At 32.9% G+C, this 19,932-nt stretch overlaps 2 protein-coding genes across 2 annotated transcripts; both read right to left on the bottom strand.

Annotated features, from left to right (window-relative positions):
* Nucleotides 1-1,204: 1,204 nt before the first annotated feature.
* LOC133670914 (scarecrow-like protein 32) lies at nucleotides 1,205-3,306 on the bottom strand. The gene has a single exon (XM_062091517.1). It carries the CDS (start codon nucleotides 2,994-2,996, stop codon nucleotides 1,650-1,652), a length of 1,347 nt encoding a protein of 448 aa, XP_061947501.1. The 5' UTR covers nucleotides 2,997-3,306; the 3' UTR covers nucleotides 1,205-1,649.
* Nucleotides 3,307-14,997: 11,691 nt separating this feature from the next.
* On the bottom strand, nucleotides 14,998-19,617 carry LOC133671406 (uncharacterized). Its single transcript, XM_062092172.1, has 6 exons — nucleotides 19,345-19,617; nucleotides 18,305-19,169; nucleotides 18,019-18,209; nucleotides 16,363-16,399; nucleotides 16,021-16,088; nucleotides 14,998-15,715 (listed from the first exon to the last, which is right to left on the bottom strand). Exons 1-6 carry the CDS (start codon nucleotides 19,437-19,439, stop codon nucleotides 15,226-15,228), a joined length of 1,746 nt encoding a protein of 581 aa, XP_061948156.1. The 5' UTR covers nucleotides 19,440-19,617; the 3' UTR covers nucleotides 14,998-15,225.
* Nucleotides 19,618-19,932: the final 315 nt, after the last annotated feature.

The raw sequence follows: 19,932 nt of genomic DNA, 5'->3' as shown, positions 1-19,932 counted from the left end.
AAAATTTCAATATTATAAAAAAAATTCTAATTTTTCATATGTTCATTAAAATCCAACGTTTTAAATTTGATTGTCGAGTTCTTTTATATTCTTTAGTGGTTTTTGTGAGATAATATAGAAAGCATGTAGGGGGTTTAAGTGGGACGAAATGAGGGGAAAGTTAAAAAAAAATGTTAATCTTCTTATAAGTTATTAAAAACCGTAGAGATAAATTGTAAAATCTTAAACTATGAGGAGAGAAATAGAACATTGATGAATCTATATGACAAATTAAAATAAAGTTTAGCCCTCGTTCTCTCTCTCTCTCTCTCAAAGAGTCCAATTTTTCTCCTGTTTCTTCTGTGCTTTATGCCATTCAATGAACTGACTAGAGTAGTGAGTGGAGACTCAACATGTTTTTTCAGATGGGGACTCAAGTCTCATATTTCACATCTTGTGTTGCCACATCCAAATAGCTGTGCTTCTGGGGCATGAAGGTGACTGATCATCCAATGTGGTCCTTTTCGTTGATATTTGAGCCATTCCCTTTGTTTTCATGTGAATTCTTTCACGAAGCTTTGCAAACTGGAGCTACTGGATTTTATATTAGCTGTAACACGCAAGAAAATCTCAAGCTGGAAAATGCTGGAAAATTAAAATCAAGTACTCTGTGAGGTATCTATAATGTCAATATTTAGAAAAACTATACATACATTTTGATTGCGTCTCATCTCACAAAGACAGAGATTGTATTTAGTTAGTGTTTTATAGCTGTCAAACAAATATAAAAATAATAAAAATATATTTGGTTGGAAAGACAAGAAATTAAAATATAAAATAAATTCTCTAAGATAATTTTGAAATGAATTTATATATTTTCAAAATAAAAAAAAATACATGGAGATGAATTTTCATCTTTTCTTATTATTTTTGTTTTTTCTATATCGAAACAGTGAATTAAATACTAGCTAATAATATGCAATAAAATAATGATATCAAACCCAATGATCCTAGTTAAGTACTAATTATGGCAGGTTGAATATATTTGGAGCATATATGTCCAGTCAAGCAACATTATTTGAGTTAATCTTATGATTCCACTAATAGATCTACCTTTCAACCATGATTGTGCACCATGCAAAACTGAAGATTTTCATACAAGAGATATTTAACCAGAATGAGACATGGTCAGCAGTTTCATTGTAACCTGGTATAGAAATTCATATGTAAAAACCTGCTGTAAATCAGATATCATTTATTAAGGAAAAATAACAGCAATGTTGATTAAGAAAGGGCGTCGCTAGGTACTAGCAAGTTACTTTCAACTTCCTGAAACAAAAGGACGGGGGAACAAGGTGGTGGAGGAATTTGTCTCATACAAAGACTACGTACATTTCTCTCTTTGCCTTCCATGTGCTCATACCTAGAGAGCAAATACACAGGTAAGTATTAGGTCATTCTCATAACACTGCTGATACCCTACTTAATTGCCTGTGCCCCTTTGCAGACTCTTGGCAAAGAGAGAGGCAATTTTATTTTGTCATTGCATCTTCATCTAGACCATCTTAAATGAAGGGAAAAGAAAAATCAGCCCCACCACAATCTTGCCCGAAATTATCTAGCCACGTATGTCAAATTTCTTTGTCATTTATCATCAAGTCCAGACCCAATTAATCCTGCAAATCAATTGGGACCCAAGCTGTGGCAAAAACTGAGTTGTGACCCTTCCATGTGAGCATTAACATGTGATCGTCTTCTCTTTTCATGCCCCAACCACTAGCATGCTCTTCTAGCAAGGATCTAACTTCACCAATTGTGTCTTCACATAATGGAACGCTCAAAAATCCTGCATTCTTCATCCTTTCTGATACTTTAATCCCGGGTTCTAACCTCTCTATCCTCTGAAGCCCTTCAAAACTGATAATATTCTCGATTTTGTGACCAATATCGGACTCATAGTCAATCCTTTGGCTACTATCTTTAGGCAAGAAAGTTTCCAAAGCATCGAATGGTATCCATAGATAATTGAAGCAAGTAGTAATCCTAGATGAGAGACTTGGTGCACTTAAATCAGAATCTTCGTCGACAACAATTACAATACAAGGATTGAAAGCTTTTACTGTACGAAGGAAAGCATCTCTTAAGGAAGAATATTGGACACTACTTCCCTTTTGCTCAATATTAGACAAATATCTTAACCAGTTTTGGCAATTTATCACCAAGGCCTCATCATCTCTAAGATTAAGCACTGAAGGAGTCAAGTGATTCAATAGTGACTCAAAATGAAAGTCATGAGAAGATTCTTTGGGCATAATTTCAGTTGAAGCTAAATAAGATGGGTCATCAATCACATTGAATTCAAAAGGAACATCCCTAAACTTAGCGAAATTGCTCAAACGGAGACCTACTTCTTCACTTGATACATTAAGAAAAGGAGGGACTGGTGGCCTACAAGAGGGAACTGTGATCCTAAGTGAAGGAGGCCCTTCAGGCCTTTTAGCCAAAGCATCTATAAGAGTAGGCCACTGCATACAATGAGTGATGCTAAAATCTAAGATATGAACTTTAGAGTAACCTTCAATTGCCTTAAAAATGGCACTGTTTGATGCACAAAATCCAAACCTGTGCCAAGGGATTAGATCAACGTACACGGCAAGCTCGGTCACCGACATTTGCCTCCTCCGAATTGTACTGCTACCATCAAAATCCATCGCGGTGGGACAAACCTTGGATGCCCTAGAGACAAGGGCCCTGAGAAACCAAGAAGTGAGCCTTTGGTTAGGGTCACCAACCAAAGAAGCAACATTGTTAAGCACCCACATCACTTGTTGAACCAAAGTCCCATCATTGTGCTCTAGGGCACTAGCGCAATGAAGTAGAAGCTTTTCTATACAGGCTCCATCAAGGCTACCAAGACACCCTTTAAGTGCACCCGAGAGAGAGCTTTGAGGGGTGTTGAAGAGACTAGGGTTTTGAAGAGAAATGGAGGTAGTGTTTCCTCTTAGTTCAGTTTTCATGCCTGTGATAGACTAACAAAAAGGGAGATTCAATAAGGAAGATGAAGTATTAGGGTTTTGTTGATTTTAATTAACATTGAAGGTGTGGTAGCTTCAAAGGAGAGAGGATGCTAGAGAGGGAGGCCCTTTGAAGTTGTTCATTTGACACTCGTCTGGTGAATATTGGTAGATGGGGTTGAAGATCTAGGGTTTTATCTACTTGTGGATGCAAAGCTTTTCAGGAAATTTGAGGTCTATATATGTTTTGCGAATCCATATTTAGCTAACTTCAGTGTTCTAAATATGTTGGTATTTGGAGAGGGAAGGGGGGGGGGGGGGTGTTGGGGGGGAGGAGTTGGGAGCTAGTTTATCTGCTACCTGAACCCCATATAGATATATATATATATATATATATATAGTAGGCAAAGGTTCTTGTTCAATAATTATCCACATAGTATAAAGCCAAAAATTACACATAAATGAAGCTTGAGTCACTAAAAATGAGAACAGTATTGCCAGAGGTAATTATATTCTCTATATTATGCCTCATGTGTACCTAACATTAGTGAATCTACCACCACGAAGGATAATGTTAAATTTTTAATTTAAAAATTTAAGTTATTAAATAAAATTCAGAATATAATTTATATTATTTTATAAAAAAAAATTTTAGGTAAAATTTTTTTATTCTTCATTTTTTATTAAATAAAAAGATAATAAGATTTGAACTCGTAACTGCTTGATCATTAAAATTCTGATACCATATCAAATAGCTAATTCAATCTAAACACTCAATTTATTAAATAAAATATAAAATATAATTTATATTAGATAATTATACAAGCTAATTTGGATTGACATGTAGGTTATATAAGCTATTTTGTCATGTTCCGAATAAATCCTCATCACTCATTTTCTCTAACTAGTGATTAATGTGATTTCTTATAACTACCTAGGCAGAGCATAGGTTAAGAAAGTTGCCTTAGCCGGCCGGTCTTTTGTCTAATTTGTGCTCATGGAATGCCAATTAAGACAAAATCGGATGCCTAATTGGTTTTAATTAACAAGGTTTCTTGACATTGAGTTTAGTGATTGATGGCTACCTTTCATTCCCATCCTCTTTCACGTATACACGATACATGTGAGATGATGGACTTGGTTCGTTGCACCATGTATGGCCGCAGCTAAAGACAAAGTAGACCTCCTCCCCCACAAGAATTAATGGCCTCGGCTTATTAATTTCCCATAAAATGTGATGACTCCATGCATGCATCATTTTTGCTGTGCCCAAAATTGTCCCACCTCAGTAGTGATTGCCGAAGAGGAAGATGCGTGTGGAACAGTATATAACATGTTAGAATAAAATACGACACTTAGACACCGTTTGGGTATTTTTTTTTTTTTTTTTGCTAAAATTTAATATGATTTGTATGTTTTGGATCGTTTTGATGTGCTGATGTCAAAAATAATTTTTAAAAAATAAAAAAACATCGTTGGCATGCATTTTGGCACGAAAAGTTATTTGAAAAGCACCGGCAACCACACTGCCAAACACGCTCTTACTGTACTGATTGCTAACTTACCAATTTAGCCAGATGATCATTCCCCTAAAATAATGACATGTGGGATTTTTTCCTTTTAAAATCCCAAAATAATTACACTACTCCCGATAATATGACCTTTGAAATTAAAAATCATTTAAGGTTGCATTAGGACACTACCAAAAAAATCAATAAATACAAATTGAAATATTGAGGGAATATTTTTGTCGGTAAATTTTTGAAAGATTTTACCAACGATAATATTTCCTTGATATATATCAAGGGAATTACAATGAAAAAAAAATTAAAATAAAACAAAAACAATGATGTCGTGTCATTTTTTACTAATAAAATTACCGACAGAATTTATTCCGTCGATAAATTCGTTTGTAAACTGTAAACACTGTTCATCATGTCAATTATAAAGGGAATCACCGACGGAATTTTCCGTCGGTATTTTCCATAGAGCTCCAGAACTGTTCATTTTCAAATTGCACTGTTAATTGTTGTTATTTACGGACAAAATCACCAACAGATTGAAAAGTCATCGGTGTTATTTGGCGGTTTTCTAAAAAAATTCAATTAATTTAAAATTTTCATTTAAATATTACCGACGAAATCACTGATGGATTGAAAAATTATCAATGATTGTTGGCGGTTTCTGAAAACGTTTTATGAAATTGAAACTTTAAATTAAATATTACAGACGGAATTACCGATGAAATAATTAAAAATATTAATATTTAATTATCTAGCGATAATTCTGTCGCTAACGCGCCCCAATAAATAGCCTTAATCCTCTTATTTCACAAGAGATAATTTTTTTATGAATGAAGCGGGTAATTTTTTTTATGCGTCTGTTCCGTCAGTAAATTCGTCGGTAATAATATTTTTTATTACTAACGAATTTACCGACGGACAAAAAATTACCAATGAAAGATTCATCAACGAGGCATTTTCATCGGTGATTTTGTTAGTAAATTAATTATCAACAGAATATGTATCTTATACCGATAAAAAAATTTCATCGATAAAACTATTAAATCTTGTAGTAAAAGCGGTGCAAGTTTTAAGATTTTCAGTTTTGATCATATGAATTTATTGTCTTCGAACCATATTAATAGGCTAGCAGCACTAACTATACAGGTCTAAACTAAAAAAAAAATCTAGTTATTCTATATATCTTGTTCGATGAAAATATTTATAATTTTATATTTGAATGTTGGATTAAGTTCAAATCTAACAAGGAGAGAAGTCTTTCAAATTAAGTTTAGTTGCTAATAGTAACTCATCTATGCAAAAAGAGAAAAAAAAATTGATATTTTTAAGAGTTGTGCTACGGGTAGCGCAATCCTTTAATTTTTTTTTTAAATATCAATTGACTGCATTATTAGGAGTTGTACAACTAATTGAATTGTACTTCTTGTAGCAGCTTAGATATGCTAATTCCAATAGCGCAACCAACTAAACTATAAACTATGTTATATTCTAAAATATTTCTTCAATTATACTAGTTTATAAAATGTTTTTGTGCTTACTGCATTAATTTTTTTTTTAAAAAAATCATGGTTTTAATGTCTTACATTATTACAAGAAATATTAAATGGTGTAGGAGATTCACCGGAAAAAATATACTATGAAAGCCCTCATAAAATACTGTGGACAAATTGTTTATAAAACCAATTTATAGGTGGATTTAGGATAATTTGTTAGGAGATGATGAGATTGAAAGTCATGGGAACTAAAGTAAAAAAATTTGAGAAAATGGGTGGGTTTTTTAAACTTTAAAATGAAATAACTATTTTTCCCTCTAAAAAACAACAAAAAAACATGTTTTTGGGGGTAATTTAGTAATTTCACAATGATCCATTTATCATTCTAAAACTAAAAGGAGCAATTATGTCCTTTTGTTTTTATAATACACAGTGAAATGAAACTTGTACCCTTAGATTTGAAGTTTTTTAAAGCTTACATTCATGAGATTTTCCATCTTCTTTTTTTTATTATTTTTAATGAACAATCAAATGATTTCCATGCTATTAGAAGATTATCTATAGCTTACACTTAGAGGTATTTTTATAATTGCTCTCAATCTTTTTTTTTTGTTATCATCATGTTGGTTTAGGAGATATTGTGTAATTTAATATATACAAATCTTATTTAAAAACAGTTATTGATGCGTGCGGGACTGTCTGTTGGTCAAACACCGCCCTTTGTGGTTGCGATTGAATCGTATTGGCGTCGCCTCCATGATAAGGTGACGTGTGTGGCCAAAGGCTGTCCAGTTTGGTGCTGGAGGCCTTTTCTTTTTTCTCTTTCTTCTTTATATCCTCATCGATATATGCGTTTGCCCCTTCAAAATCTCAAAGTAGCCCTTTAGTTTTAATCCTTTAATATTTGATCCCTATTATTGTTTTATTTGAAATAATTTATAAAATTAGTTTTCTTTTTTAATTTTATCCCTCTTTAGTTTTTTCATGTTTCAAATTTGGTCTCCATTCATTTGATTGGTTTTTTTTTTGTTTGAGATAATTTTTAAAATTAAATTTTTTTACAGTCTCATCCTCGGGTATTTTTTTTCTGAAAAATTGGATTTTTGTTCTTTTAATTGTTATTTTCTTCACTCTGACAGTTTTCTGAATTATTATTTTTTTGGTTTCATCCTTCAACATTAAATTGGTTTGTAACTTATCTTCTTAGTTGAGTTCAGGTATAAGATTTCACGAGTTGGAGTTTTAGAGACTAACCCAAGTTTAGAAGATTCGCCCAGGTTGTCTTAGTTTTTATAAATTAATATTTATTTTTTTAATTTTATTCTTTAATATTAGATTGGTTTTAAATTTTTTTTTCCAGTTTTATCATTCAATATTGAGTTATTTTAAAGTTAAGCTTTATAGTTTTATTCAATTCTCTTTTATTAACGACTTTTTTAACCTTTTTATTGGCACGAATAATAATTTAATTAAATAAAACATTTAATTTAAAAAACAAAGTTATTAATACATAGCTTATATTATGAGGTCAAATATTAGTCTTCCTTATCTATTTATCAAATATTAATTTAATTAATTAGATACGTGTATAAGTATATTTTAATTTAATACTGAAAATATTTTTATATCCAAAAACATGTTGGAAAAACATATACATTTATTTTTTTTATTGAAAAAAAATATTTGACCCAGTGTAAATTGCAGGTTAAATAGCTTGTGAGATACAGAATATGTCCAACTGATATGATTAATATTCTTTTTGACAGATTCAGTTTTTGTCCTCTTTAAAACATCCTTACATGTTATGATAATGACTTACGTAAGCTATACATAGTTATGCAAGAACAAAAATTTTCATGTAATGAAGAGCGCATTAATTTTAAATCAATAAGGAAAAAAATTCTTGCATATTTTTGTGCAAATCAAACATGACAGCAAGCTGTACTGCGGTTGCTTCGAAGGTGTATGATCATATGTCTAGCTAGCTTTCATGACATAACATGATAAATCATAACTTCTGCGAATTTACACAAGACAGGCATTAATTAGAGTGGGTTGGGGTTTGTTCCTTAAAATTCTTATTGATGTATAACCCTGGAGGAAAAAAAGGACAAGCAGAAAGAACATATAGATTCTATGAGTCTGATTTGAAACATCACTGGTATTGGTAAAATCTCGAATGAATTATTTGTTCCAGCGAAGCTGTGTGGCTTTGCCACAGATGAAGATATGTCTCTGTCACTTTTTCAAGAAAATCCAATAAGAATCCGGTGATTTCGATGGTGCGTTCCATTACAGGTAAAGGGAAGTTTTTGCTTTGTTTGTTCTAGAGCACTCATGTCTCCATTTCTCTTTTTGATAAAACTGTTATATGTTATGTGATAATGAAGAAAATTATAATATTGATTTATTTTCCAAACAAAATGTCTTATATATATATTTTGCATGCGTTAAAATTAAATATTCATGTCATGATGCTATTCGAGTTTATTTTCCTCCCATAATTTTGTATTACGTACAAATTAATTAATATATAGTGTACGTTAAGAGCTTCTTGAAGCTTTTACAAATTTATCACTACTTTTTGGAGAAAATATGCAGTAGCAAACTAATTAAAAGTAGATGATGAATTTGTATGAAGCAAGCATGTGAACGCCAGCACATCTTGTCCTACACTTTCTGCTTAATTTAGCAACCAGCTTGTTTTGATTTTTTCCTGTTTAATGGATTGCTAAATATTTTCATTACCAAACAACCTAATTCTAAAGAATCCATATATCGCCTTATAGGGATAATTAAGTGCTTGTCTAACTATCTATAACACTCATAATATCACCTTTAACTATGTCACCGCAAGAGCCAAAAATTAGGCTCCTTCCAGGCTTTTAATTAAACAATTAGCCCTCGTGCTTGAGTACAATAAAATAATTACTTGGTGAAATTTTCATTGTGGTGTGTTTCCATTTTTCTTTTTGAATGTTATGTATTATTATTTTTTATTTTTAGTTTAACGTGGATATCCGGGTTAGCTTGTATATACCTCGACTAATTTCACGGGCCCTAAAGTTAACGATTATGTAAGTCTCCAGTAGCAATTATATGAGCAATCACAGGACTCAGAACCTGAGACCATAGTAAAAATAAATTTTTTAATTTCAAGTTTTTATTATTGTACTACCATCTTGATGTTATATATTATTGCTTGATGATATAAGGTATTAATACATATTAATCACATGAAATTGACTCATAGAGCTTGGAGTTGATGACATACACAGAGTAATCATGAAGAACAAGTACTTACACCATGCAGATAAATTTGTATAGGTGCCATGTTGAAAGGATAGGCATCACGAACATTGATAAAAGAGATAGATATCCATTGATAAGACAAGTAGCTAGGCACTCGCATGCCATTGGGTGGTGTTGTACTGACAAGGCTTGCATCCACAACTGCAAGTGGTTGTATAGCAAGCGTGTTAGGGGTTGTGTTATATCGAGTCCTTGGAACTTGACGGGATAGTTTTGTTCTTTGGTTTGTCCCCTGGACCTGGACTTACAAAGATTGTGCCTATAAAACTGGTTAGATTACGGCCTCCAAAGTCATCTGGTTTGCCCCTTTTGCCAACGCCCACTGAGCTTGACCTAGCAACTTTGCTTTCCCTTTTAGTAATTTTACCGAGGCCCACAAAACATGACCAAACAGCAAGGTTATCAGATTTGTCATTAGGGAAGTCCACCTAGCTTGACCAACAATTTTGCTACCTAGTCTGGAATAGGTGGAGGCCCATAAAAAATGATCGAATAATAGAGTTATTTAGTTTGTTTTTTAGGATGAAACCCATTAAAATTGACTAAATAGTTTGTTATTCGATTTAGTGTTTTGAGTTGAGATCTAATTATAATTTTAAGATTTGGCTCCATTTAAAGTTTGGGTTTCAGGTTTTGACCGGGTTATTGGGTTATTCGAGTCAATTTTTTTTAAAAATTAAAACGATGTCATTTTAATAAAAAAACAAAAATAAACGGGTTGCAACCGGGTTTTGCCGAGTCAATCGAGTCACCGGATCAATTCATCAGGTTAGCCAGATTACACCGGATTTTTCCTTCCCCTATTTTTCTTCAACCCGGTCTGGTTCTAGCCCCGGATCGGTCAGGTCGACCAACTGGACTAGGCCGGGTTTTAAAACTATAAATCTAATACACCTTACCAAACAACAAGTTTGTTTAATTTATATATTGGGCTAAAGGCTCCAACATAATTACTCTTTGTTTTGACCAAACAATGCTCCTTGATTATTTGATCTGACCAAACATCAAAGTTGATTGAATAACTTGTTGTTCGATCTTCTCTCTCTTTTTTATTTATTTAAGGCTAAGCCTTCTAGCCCATTAGTTACCAATTGCCCATTTCAATCTTTGAAATTACATGCAATTTTAAAAATCATGAATTTTTATTTTCAAGTTGTACGCACATAGAAGCATTTATTGTATTGTAAAAAAATCAAGTCAAGATAGTAGTGTGGAACACCTTGTAGTTCCCCGGTTGTTCTTTTTTAGGGGGTCGTAGTAGAGAAACATGGAGGATTTTCCCAGACCTTTCATACAAGTAGTTTTAATATTTGATCAAGAATGGAGAATATTTTTATGTGAGGAGGAGAATGTTTTGTGATTATGAAAATTGTAAGAATTGTGAAAATGTCAATAAAGAATCAATGGAGAAATTGACACGATAAATATTTAGGAAGATCATTACAATGAGGCATAGAGATTTCATAAGAAATGTGAAGATTTTGTTTGGTGATGTGGAGATTTACATAGAGACTCTGTTGGATACATGGAGATAAGTAGTACTACAGAGAATAACATATGAAAACTATATGGAGAGATTCTATTGTTTTTATTAAACATTTTTTATGTTTGTAAGTCCATCAAGCTTTCGTGAATATGTAATCTTTTAGGATATGGGTGTGTAATCTTTTTTTTTTTTAGTTTAACATGGGTGTTCGGGCCAGCTTGCACGCATTTCGACTAATCCCACGGGTCCTGAAGTTAACGACCATATAAGCCTCCAGTAGCTATCATATGAGCAACCACAGGATTCGAATCTGAGATCACAGATAAAACAAACCTTTTGGTCCCAAACTCTTACCACTGGACCACCACCTAAATGGTTAACATTTAATAGCAAAGTAGAGAATCTTTTACTCGGTAATTGTGAGAGAATCTTTTATTCGGTAATTGTGATATTCATTCTCATAAGCTTATTATTTAGCCAATGCTCAATTTGTTTACTCATTTTTATTATTATAATTAAATTTTTTAGATTTAGTTTACTCATTAAATTTCTTTTAAATTAAGACCATAAAATATTGAACAATAATCCCTTCATAAAAAATATCTATAGAAAGTCACATGAGAACATTAATTAACTGAATTTAATTTTTTTTAATTAACGTTCCACATGAACTTTCACTTTATGATATAATTTACTGAGTATTTAATGCAATTGATTTTTAGCTAATTCAAGGATGTTGCTATCTTCCTTTTTTCAATGAGAAATTATATATAAAAAAAAAACAAGGCAAATAAATAAAATCAAACATAAATCAAATAAATAAAGCACTCATATGTGTAGTAGTGCTCGATAAACATTAGATTTAATAATAATAGAAGAGAACAATTAGGGACACCTGATTTTCTAACACCTGATTTTATTTTCATTAAAAAATTAAAGTTAGCAAAAAGAAGGTGCCACCAAGTAATTTTGTGGTGCTTGGGAGTAATTAATAATATAGAATTAATTATTTTCTAGAATTCACTTTAAAATAATAAAAAGATAGAAAATTCTTGTTGGAATTATCAAGGTAATGGAATATATATATATATATATATATATATATATATATATATATATATATTTGCATCAGTTTTTCTATTTAAAGTAAATTTTAAAAAATAACTAATACAGTATCATTAGTTATATTTAAGTATCATAAAATTTGCTACCTTTTGCCCACAAGATTCTTTTAAAATATAAAAATAAAATAAAGAAATACAAATTAAATTAATAATTAATTTAAAAGCAAATCTAACCGTATAAATTGATCCAACGATATACAGATACATCTTCGATATTATTTGAAAACGTGGTGCAAACTGCGTTTCTAAAAAATTCAAAAAATTTTGTATTTAAAATTAATTTTTTTAGTGTGTTTTGGATCGTTTTAATACGTTGATCTTAAAAATAATTTTTTAAAAATAAAAAAATATTATTTTAATATATTTCAGCATGAAAAGTATCATAACTACAATTAAAAAAAAAAAAAAAGGCTCGAAACCAAAATCTAACGTAATATATAACTTGGGTTTGAAGCATACGTTGCCAGAAAAACAATTCTCTAGGAAGGGAAAAAAAAAAAAAAAAACTTGATATAACGCACGGATTGGACAAGCCATCTCCTACACAAGTCCTGCCTATAAATTGCAAAACGTTGGAATATAAATAACTCACGGATTGAAGAAGCCGTTTCCTACACAAATCCTGTAAAACGTTGGAATATATATAACTCACGGATTGAAGAAGCCGTTTCCTACACAAATCCCGCCTATAAATTGTAAAGGTTGGGAAGCGCCATTATAAAGAGCTCTCCAACCTAATTTCTTGTAAGAAACCTAACACAAGAAAGAAACCATGAAATTTTTAGCACGCTTGGGTTCATGTTTTTTATCAACCACAGCAATAGCAGCAGCTCCTGAGGCGGAGGACGTGGATGTAATGGAGGAGCTGGCCGGGTCAGCAACCACGGTGACTAATGGTGATGTTCCACTGTTAACTCCGGCTAGTGGAAGGAGAAGCAGATCGAGAAGACGTGGATCATGGCGACCGGCCCTTTCAGCTATATCGGAAGACAGGACGGTTTCGTATAGACGGAGGAAACCAGCTGAGAATACTGAGAAGAAAACACAGACTAGCAAACTGAAGATAAAACCTGAGGGTCTAGGTTTTAGTGTGCAGATGTCGTTTTCTGGGTTCTCTCCCACACCGTTTATGTTTTAATAAAGTTTTCGAGATCAGTGGCTTCTTGTAATCAACTTGGATCATCAATCGTAATTGTATAATGTGGAATGGCTGCATGGTTTGATGTTGTTCTTTAATACTCTCTTTATTTCTTCTTTAATTTTCGGTTTTATTCGGGGGTTGCGGTGAATCAATTTTTTATTAAATTTTAATTTTTTTATTTAAAATTATTTTTTTTATATTTTTAAATTATTTTAATGTAATGTAATAAAAAATAAAAAATATATTATTTTAATATATTTTTAAATAAAAAATATTTTAAAACATAATTCTATTATCCTGATAAATGTACCTTTCTATTTAACAAAACTCTCTCTTCTTTGGATTTTCAAGAGAATCCTTTAAAACTTTTGTTATTCAGATAAAAAAGAATTTATACAATCCAAACTAATCTATTTATAAATATGATTATAGTTATTTTTTAAAGTATTTTTTATTTAAAAATATATTAAAATAATATATTTTTTTATTTTTTAAAAATTATTTTTAAAATTAACGCATTAAAAACATCTAAACATATAAAAAAATATTAATTTAAAACAAAATAAATAATTTTAAAATTTTTTAAAACACGTAGGGTTACTATTTACTAACAAGCAGCAGCTACACTAAGGGTGTGTTTGGTATTGCGGTAGCTATTGTGGTTGTAGTTTGAAAAAAGTTGTTTTATAAAAAGTACTTTTAGTTGAGGTTGGTTTAAAAAAATATATGTTTGGTTAAAACTGTGGTTGAAATTGAGGTTGAATAAAAAGTAGTTTAATGTGTTTGCTTAAAAATGCTTTTGAAATTGAGGTTATAAAATAATTTTAAAAAATAAATATTAATATTTATGGTTTTTAATTTAAATATTATAAATTTAACTATTGCTATTACATCATGAAATAAATCATACTTTATATAAAATATTTTTTATTATTCTATTAAACTATCTACAATTCCATTACGTATGAAATTCATCCGATAAGAACTACAGTTTCCATGATTTTTTGAGCATGCAATAAAATTAGGTAAAATATTATTATGAATAAAATTGAGATTACAATATGAGTAAATTTAATTTATCTTAAATTAATTTAAAAAATAACAAAAAAAATTTATTGTTCATGTTCACGTGACGTGAATTATGCAAGTAAAATCAATTCACTATACTAGTTTTTCATTAAAAAAAAAATTCACATTAACAAAACAGTAAATTAAGAATTAATTTATCCATGTGGCAGTGTGCGGATGATAATGATTGCCAATAAAATACTCCTACTTGAGCCGAGAAGGAAGGAAGCAAACAAGAAATTGGGTGGGCTCTTGAGATTTTCTTTCCCTTGGCAGTAGACGGGCAAAAATGAATTGAAAAGCAGTAATTTTTTGCTTCACAGAACTGGCGGTACAAACTTAATTTTCAGTGGGACCCATCTTCAAAATCTATGTTTCAAATACTTACCAAACGATTAAAAATTGTGGTTGAAACAAAACACAGTTCCAACCACAATACCAAACACCTTCTAAAAATATCTAAGATGTCAGCTCACTTCCTTCCCTGTTCACGAAACAATTTTATTTTTATTTTTATTTTTATTTTTGCTTTCTTTTCTTTCGACTCCTCCTTCCGCCTTCATCAATTATTTTTTTAATTTCATTTATTTTAAATTTGTTTTCATAATTCTTTTTGTTTTATCATGAAATTCAAGCTGACAAAATATATCAACAGTATCTTAAATTTTATTTTAACTAATTATTCAAGTTAACTTTGAACCACCAAACATGTCGAGCAACTCTAAATTTTAAACCGAGTTGAAGCAGGAAATCAAAACAAAACGGGAAGATTTTCAAGAATGACATGCAAACCAACATTTTTAATAATCTTAATCTGACCTGCGGCCTGGCATGACATGTAAACTAGTAAAAATAAATTAAAGAGATTTAAAAAGGGTTGCAATTGATAATTTAACAGGGGCGTTCTGCTTCTGTTATTTGGTCATGGTCTCACTTGAACGCCCTCCAAATTACAAAAAAAGGGCACCGCAACCAGGTGATTGATTCAGTTCCCCGAATATTAAAATCACCCCAATGAACAAAATCTAATTTGTCTTTCAGTAACAATTAATTCGATGACGTGTGTTTGGCGTCGAATTTGTCTTTCAGTAACCATTTATTCGATGTCGTGTGATTGGTGTTGTGGTTGGTGCTGGGTAATGCTCACGGGTGTCTGTCAATCGTGAGAAGGGCTGATCATTGCGGCCAGGCATGCCTCTTTGAGAAGAAGGTATATTCTGAATCTTTGGATTGGAGGCTGACTTTGAGAATGCTTGAGCTAGCTCCAAAGCAGATACAATTTTACCAGGGCGGTTTCCTACAGCGTCAGATGAAGCAGGTTTTGGTTCTTCAATAGGTTTGCGCCAAGTTTCAGGTTCAGGTCGCTGTTCTTTGGCATCCTTCCTGCTTTTCCATTTATCATTCCTCCAGTTTTTCCTTTCCAGATCGGTTTTCTCATGGTCCATCCGTTGATCTTTCCGCTCAGAATCCCTCCCATTTCTTCTGTCGATAGCCCCTCGGTTGTCATTTTTCTGACTCTGACGAGCAGTTGGAGCCACATGTTCTGATGTCGTCTCATTCTTGGGAGAAATCATCCTTCATGCACAAATTCAATCATCACTAGCAACTACTTATCTTGAGATCTATATCAATCATTCCTATATATGCACATACTAATAGATTATCGATTAAAACACACAAGGCATGGTGCCATTACAAGGAATAAAAGACATTAACAAGATGATGCGGAGAACAAGATACAAAATCATTACATGAAACTCTCATTACTGATAAAACAAAATCAATAACAGGGAGTAGGAATGATATTCAATGTAAAAGATAACCAAGTTTGACAAAGAAAAGTAACCATGTCTCTGAAATACACTGAAGAAAGTGAATACCTGTTGAGCGAATGATTCAGGTCAAGGTTATTGATTGCTATGTCATCCACACCTCGTTCCTTGAGAACCTGTGAAATATGCAAAGTTATTTGCAAACTTAAAACAATTAACTGAACAACGCAGCTAAAAGTGAAAGGGATGTACATGGACCAATTTAGAGAAGATGAATAAAAATCTAACAATTCATCTTAAAAAGACATTCAAAACAATGGAAAGAGAGGGGAGGCATCAGTTTGCAAATGAAGCATAAGAACTTCAGAAAGGAAGGTGTTAGCATGGATGAATAACATAGATTCATGAATCTGAAATAATCATAATAAAAGACAGAAGATGAATACATACCAATTCCCGTGGACGAGCACTGCCAAACAATGTACTCCTGCATCAGTCAAAGAAGACATTAGATAGATAATGATATTGCCAGATAACTACCAACCCGCAACAACCTACCCAGCAAAAGTGATGAGTTAATGTATATTGCAATTTGTGAAAGAAACATGACAGATAGAGCCTGATACAAGACATGAAATGCACTTGACAGCTTACAAACCCTAAAACTGTACAACTACCACAAAAGGTAGATTTGATGATGAAAGTCAAGCATCCCAGACCAGAACAGTTAGTACAGTACAGAAATACCAGGCAAGAAGCCTCTTTTTGCAGAAAGCATGATTTAGTATTGGGAGATTGAGGGGCACATGCAACTATTGGGAGATTGTAGTCAACTAGGAAACAGACCACAACCTGCCAATTCCAACCAATATGCTTATCTCCTCACTTTAGTATGAAAATAACTTTTCCCAAAGTAAAAATAAATTAGCGAAGCTACATAATAGTTCCCTTGGACTAATGCAACGGATCAGCAAATAAAGCATGCAAGTGTTATCCCATCACATCGGGGGACCCCAAGCATGACATATTTGGAGTTATGTTAGTGCAGAAACATACATTACTGTTTCTGGAAGGATAATGGCAAAAAAGTTCTTCATGATAAACACAAAGCCAACCATGGCCATGCACCTTCCTCACTCTGGAAGAGGCTGGGTGGCAGTGAGGATTGTGGCTCCCTTGCCCTTAGAAGTTCCAAAGACCCCTTGGTTCAATAACCACAGGCCCTCTCCCTCAATTAAACACCCTTTTCTCTGCCTTGGTGACTCTGGTGAAAATCCTATCTTTGTCACTGCTTCCTCAGTTATAACTTATAGCTAGGATAGTACATTTTCTCATTGAACAGATTGTAAACAGACACAAAAATAACAAGCAAAGTTGACCGCAGTTAAGGATGGCAATCATGTGTTACAACACATTAAATGTTTTGACTTTTGACTAAAGACAAATAGCAATTATATCACTTGCTAATTCTCAAAAGTTAACTGAATTTCACAGAAAAAGAGGCATTAATCAGGCATCAACCAAAATTAGGTCACATCCATAAAACAAATGTATTAACAAAGAGAAGGAGGACCAGCTGCTACGAATCATATATTTGATCAGCTTTTGAGCAAATGGAAGAATATTGGATCACCAATGAAAATGCAACAAGCTGGACAAATCAATGTCAAGAAGCTTTCAAGACATTTTCTTATTAGACACAGTAGATGATGCATGCATACAGTGGGCACAGGAGTATGAAATAATTTGTCACCGTAAACCTACTCCCCCTCCCCTCCCCAAAATAAATAAATAAATAAAACTGCTATAATTAACATTATATGCTCAAAACATTCAATCCAATCTGAATATCTTCCAAGTTTCAATCATGAACTAGGAGACGAGTGGTTGTGGTAATCATCTGCTCAGTGCAGTTATTTAGCAAAATTCTAAAGCAGACTTGGATATTAATTTCTTTAAAAATAAATATTCCTCCAAACCAAGTATCACCCTGTATTCAGTAATGACTTTGTAATCACTAAAAGAACAAAAAAATTCCTTAGTTAAACAATATCAAGAAATAAGAAAGGTGCATCTACATTTGATTAAAAAATAGAGCTTACAAACCTTTCTCTTTCAAGAATTCCATCAGATTGTTCAAGAGGCTGTGTGCGAGGCTTCAAATTCAATTTGGGACGCTCAATTGGTCTCTCAGCTAGCTGACTAGCATCAACCAACCCTGGTTTTGAAGGATTTTCATTTCCATACAACTCATGGGCAACTTCAATCTTCCCAGATACTATAGGCTGCTGGTGCCCCTATGTTTATCAAAAAATGGAGATCCCGTCATAATCAACAAACAATCAACTTGCAGAAAGCATTAAAACAGCACCAAAAAAAACCCATGTTATACCTGTCTATAGTCATTTTCTGGTCTCTCCAATGGTTTAGTTCTTGCAAGAAGATTCAACTTAGGTCGATCTGATGCTTCTGGGGGCATTACTGATCGAGTTTGAGACCCAACAGCACCTCCAGCAGGAACCTCTTCGGAGTGCATTCGAGATTGATCCCTTCTATAATTCGACAATGTCCTTCCCCCACCCTTTCTATCTCCAGTGACCCAACCACTTTCAGCTTGACTTCCCCTTGCAGTATCATAATCACCCCTTTCCCCACCCACATCCACACTATGACTCGCACCGCTCTCCTGTGAACAAATCAGATGCGGTAAAAGATCACCAGGATTCTTTGATTGCCATAATCCTGAAGATACCTTTTCCAGTGCACTTGCTTGAGCAAACTTTGTCACAGTATTCGACGCTGACAACACAGCCGAGCCCCTCACCTCATTAACACTCACCACATCTCTCCTCGCCCCCCAAGCATTCGGCGGATTACTACCCACCCCCCAACCACCCGCATTCTGCGAGCTAACCACAATTGAACCTCTTCCGGACCTCAATGGAGACAAAGCACTCGGGGACTGTGGTACCGGACTTGACACCGGTCTATCAGGCACCCTAATAGACGAAACATACTCCGGCTGATGAACGGCGCGAACATTTTCATCACTAATAGTACGACGAGGAGCAGATAAAGCATCTAATGGCTTACGCTCGTCCTCATCAAAGTTTCTACCTATAGGTGCAGGGTGAGATAAAAACGAAGCTTTCTCATCAAAACCACGAGCTGCTCCTGATGACTTGGGCCGTGGACGGAGATCCGGTCGCATCGAGTTGTTTCCCCAATTCGTCGACGCATTTCGGTCCTTCATCATACTGATTCAACAAACAAAGAAGAATATATAAATAAATAGATTTAAAAGATTTAAAAATTTGTTCAAATTATTTGAATTATTGCAAAAATAAATTAATTAAGTAGAGTAATTAACCTAATTCAAAATCACACAACAGTAAGCAAAAAAAAAAAAGATGAAGGACAGAGGGAGATTACAGGCCAGGAGCAGAAGGTAAAGGAAGATCAGAAGGAATAGAACCACCGTGAAAGTCCTTCAACGACATAGTCGACGCCGTTTTCTTCTTCGACATTCTCTCACTCTCGAATAATCCAAGCTCTCTCTCTCTCTCTCTCTCTCTCTCTCTCTCGTGATCGAAGCTTTAAAGAGGTGATTTTTTCTTTCTTTGTTTTTATAAGAATGGAATGGGGAGGAGGGAGAGGAAGAGAGGGAAGAGACGGCGTCGTATGGTCTTAAAGGACAAAAGTTCTAGTGGGTACAGGGAGATCGGTGGGTGGCTGGGGTAGAGAAAAGTGTTTAGAATTGTGGTAATAATCAGTTTTTAAAATATGTTTTTATTAAAAAAATAAATTAAAATAATATTTTTTATTTTTAAAAAATAATTTATAGTATTAATAAATTATAATAAAAATTTAATTTTAATATCATTATATTATAACAATTAAAAATTAGTTTTTAAAATATTTTTTATTAAAAATGAATTAAAATAATATTTTTATTTTAAAAAAATAATTTTTAGTACCAATATATTATAATAAAAATTTAATTTTACTATCATTATATTA

This window comes from Populus nigra, chromosome 13 (assembly GCF_951802175.1).
Source record: "Populus nigra chromosome 13, ddPopNigr1.1, whole genome shotgun sequence".
In the NCBI taxonomy this organism is placed as follows: domain Eukaryota; kingdom Viridiplantae; phylum Streptophyta; class Magnoliopsida; order Malpighiales; family Salicaceae; genus Populus; species Populus nigra.
This window is presented reverse-complemented; position numbering and strand designations above follow the sequence as displayed.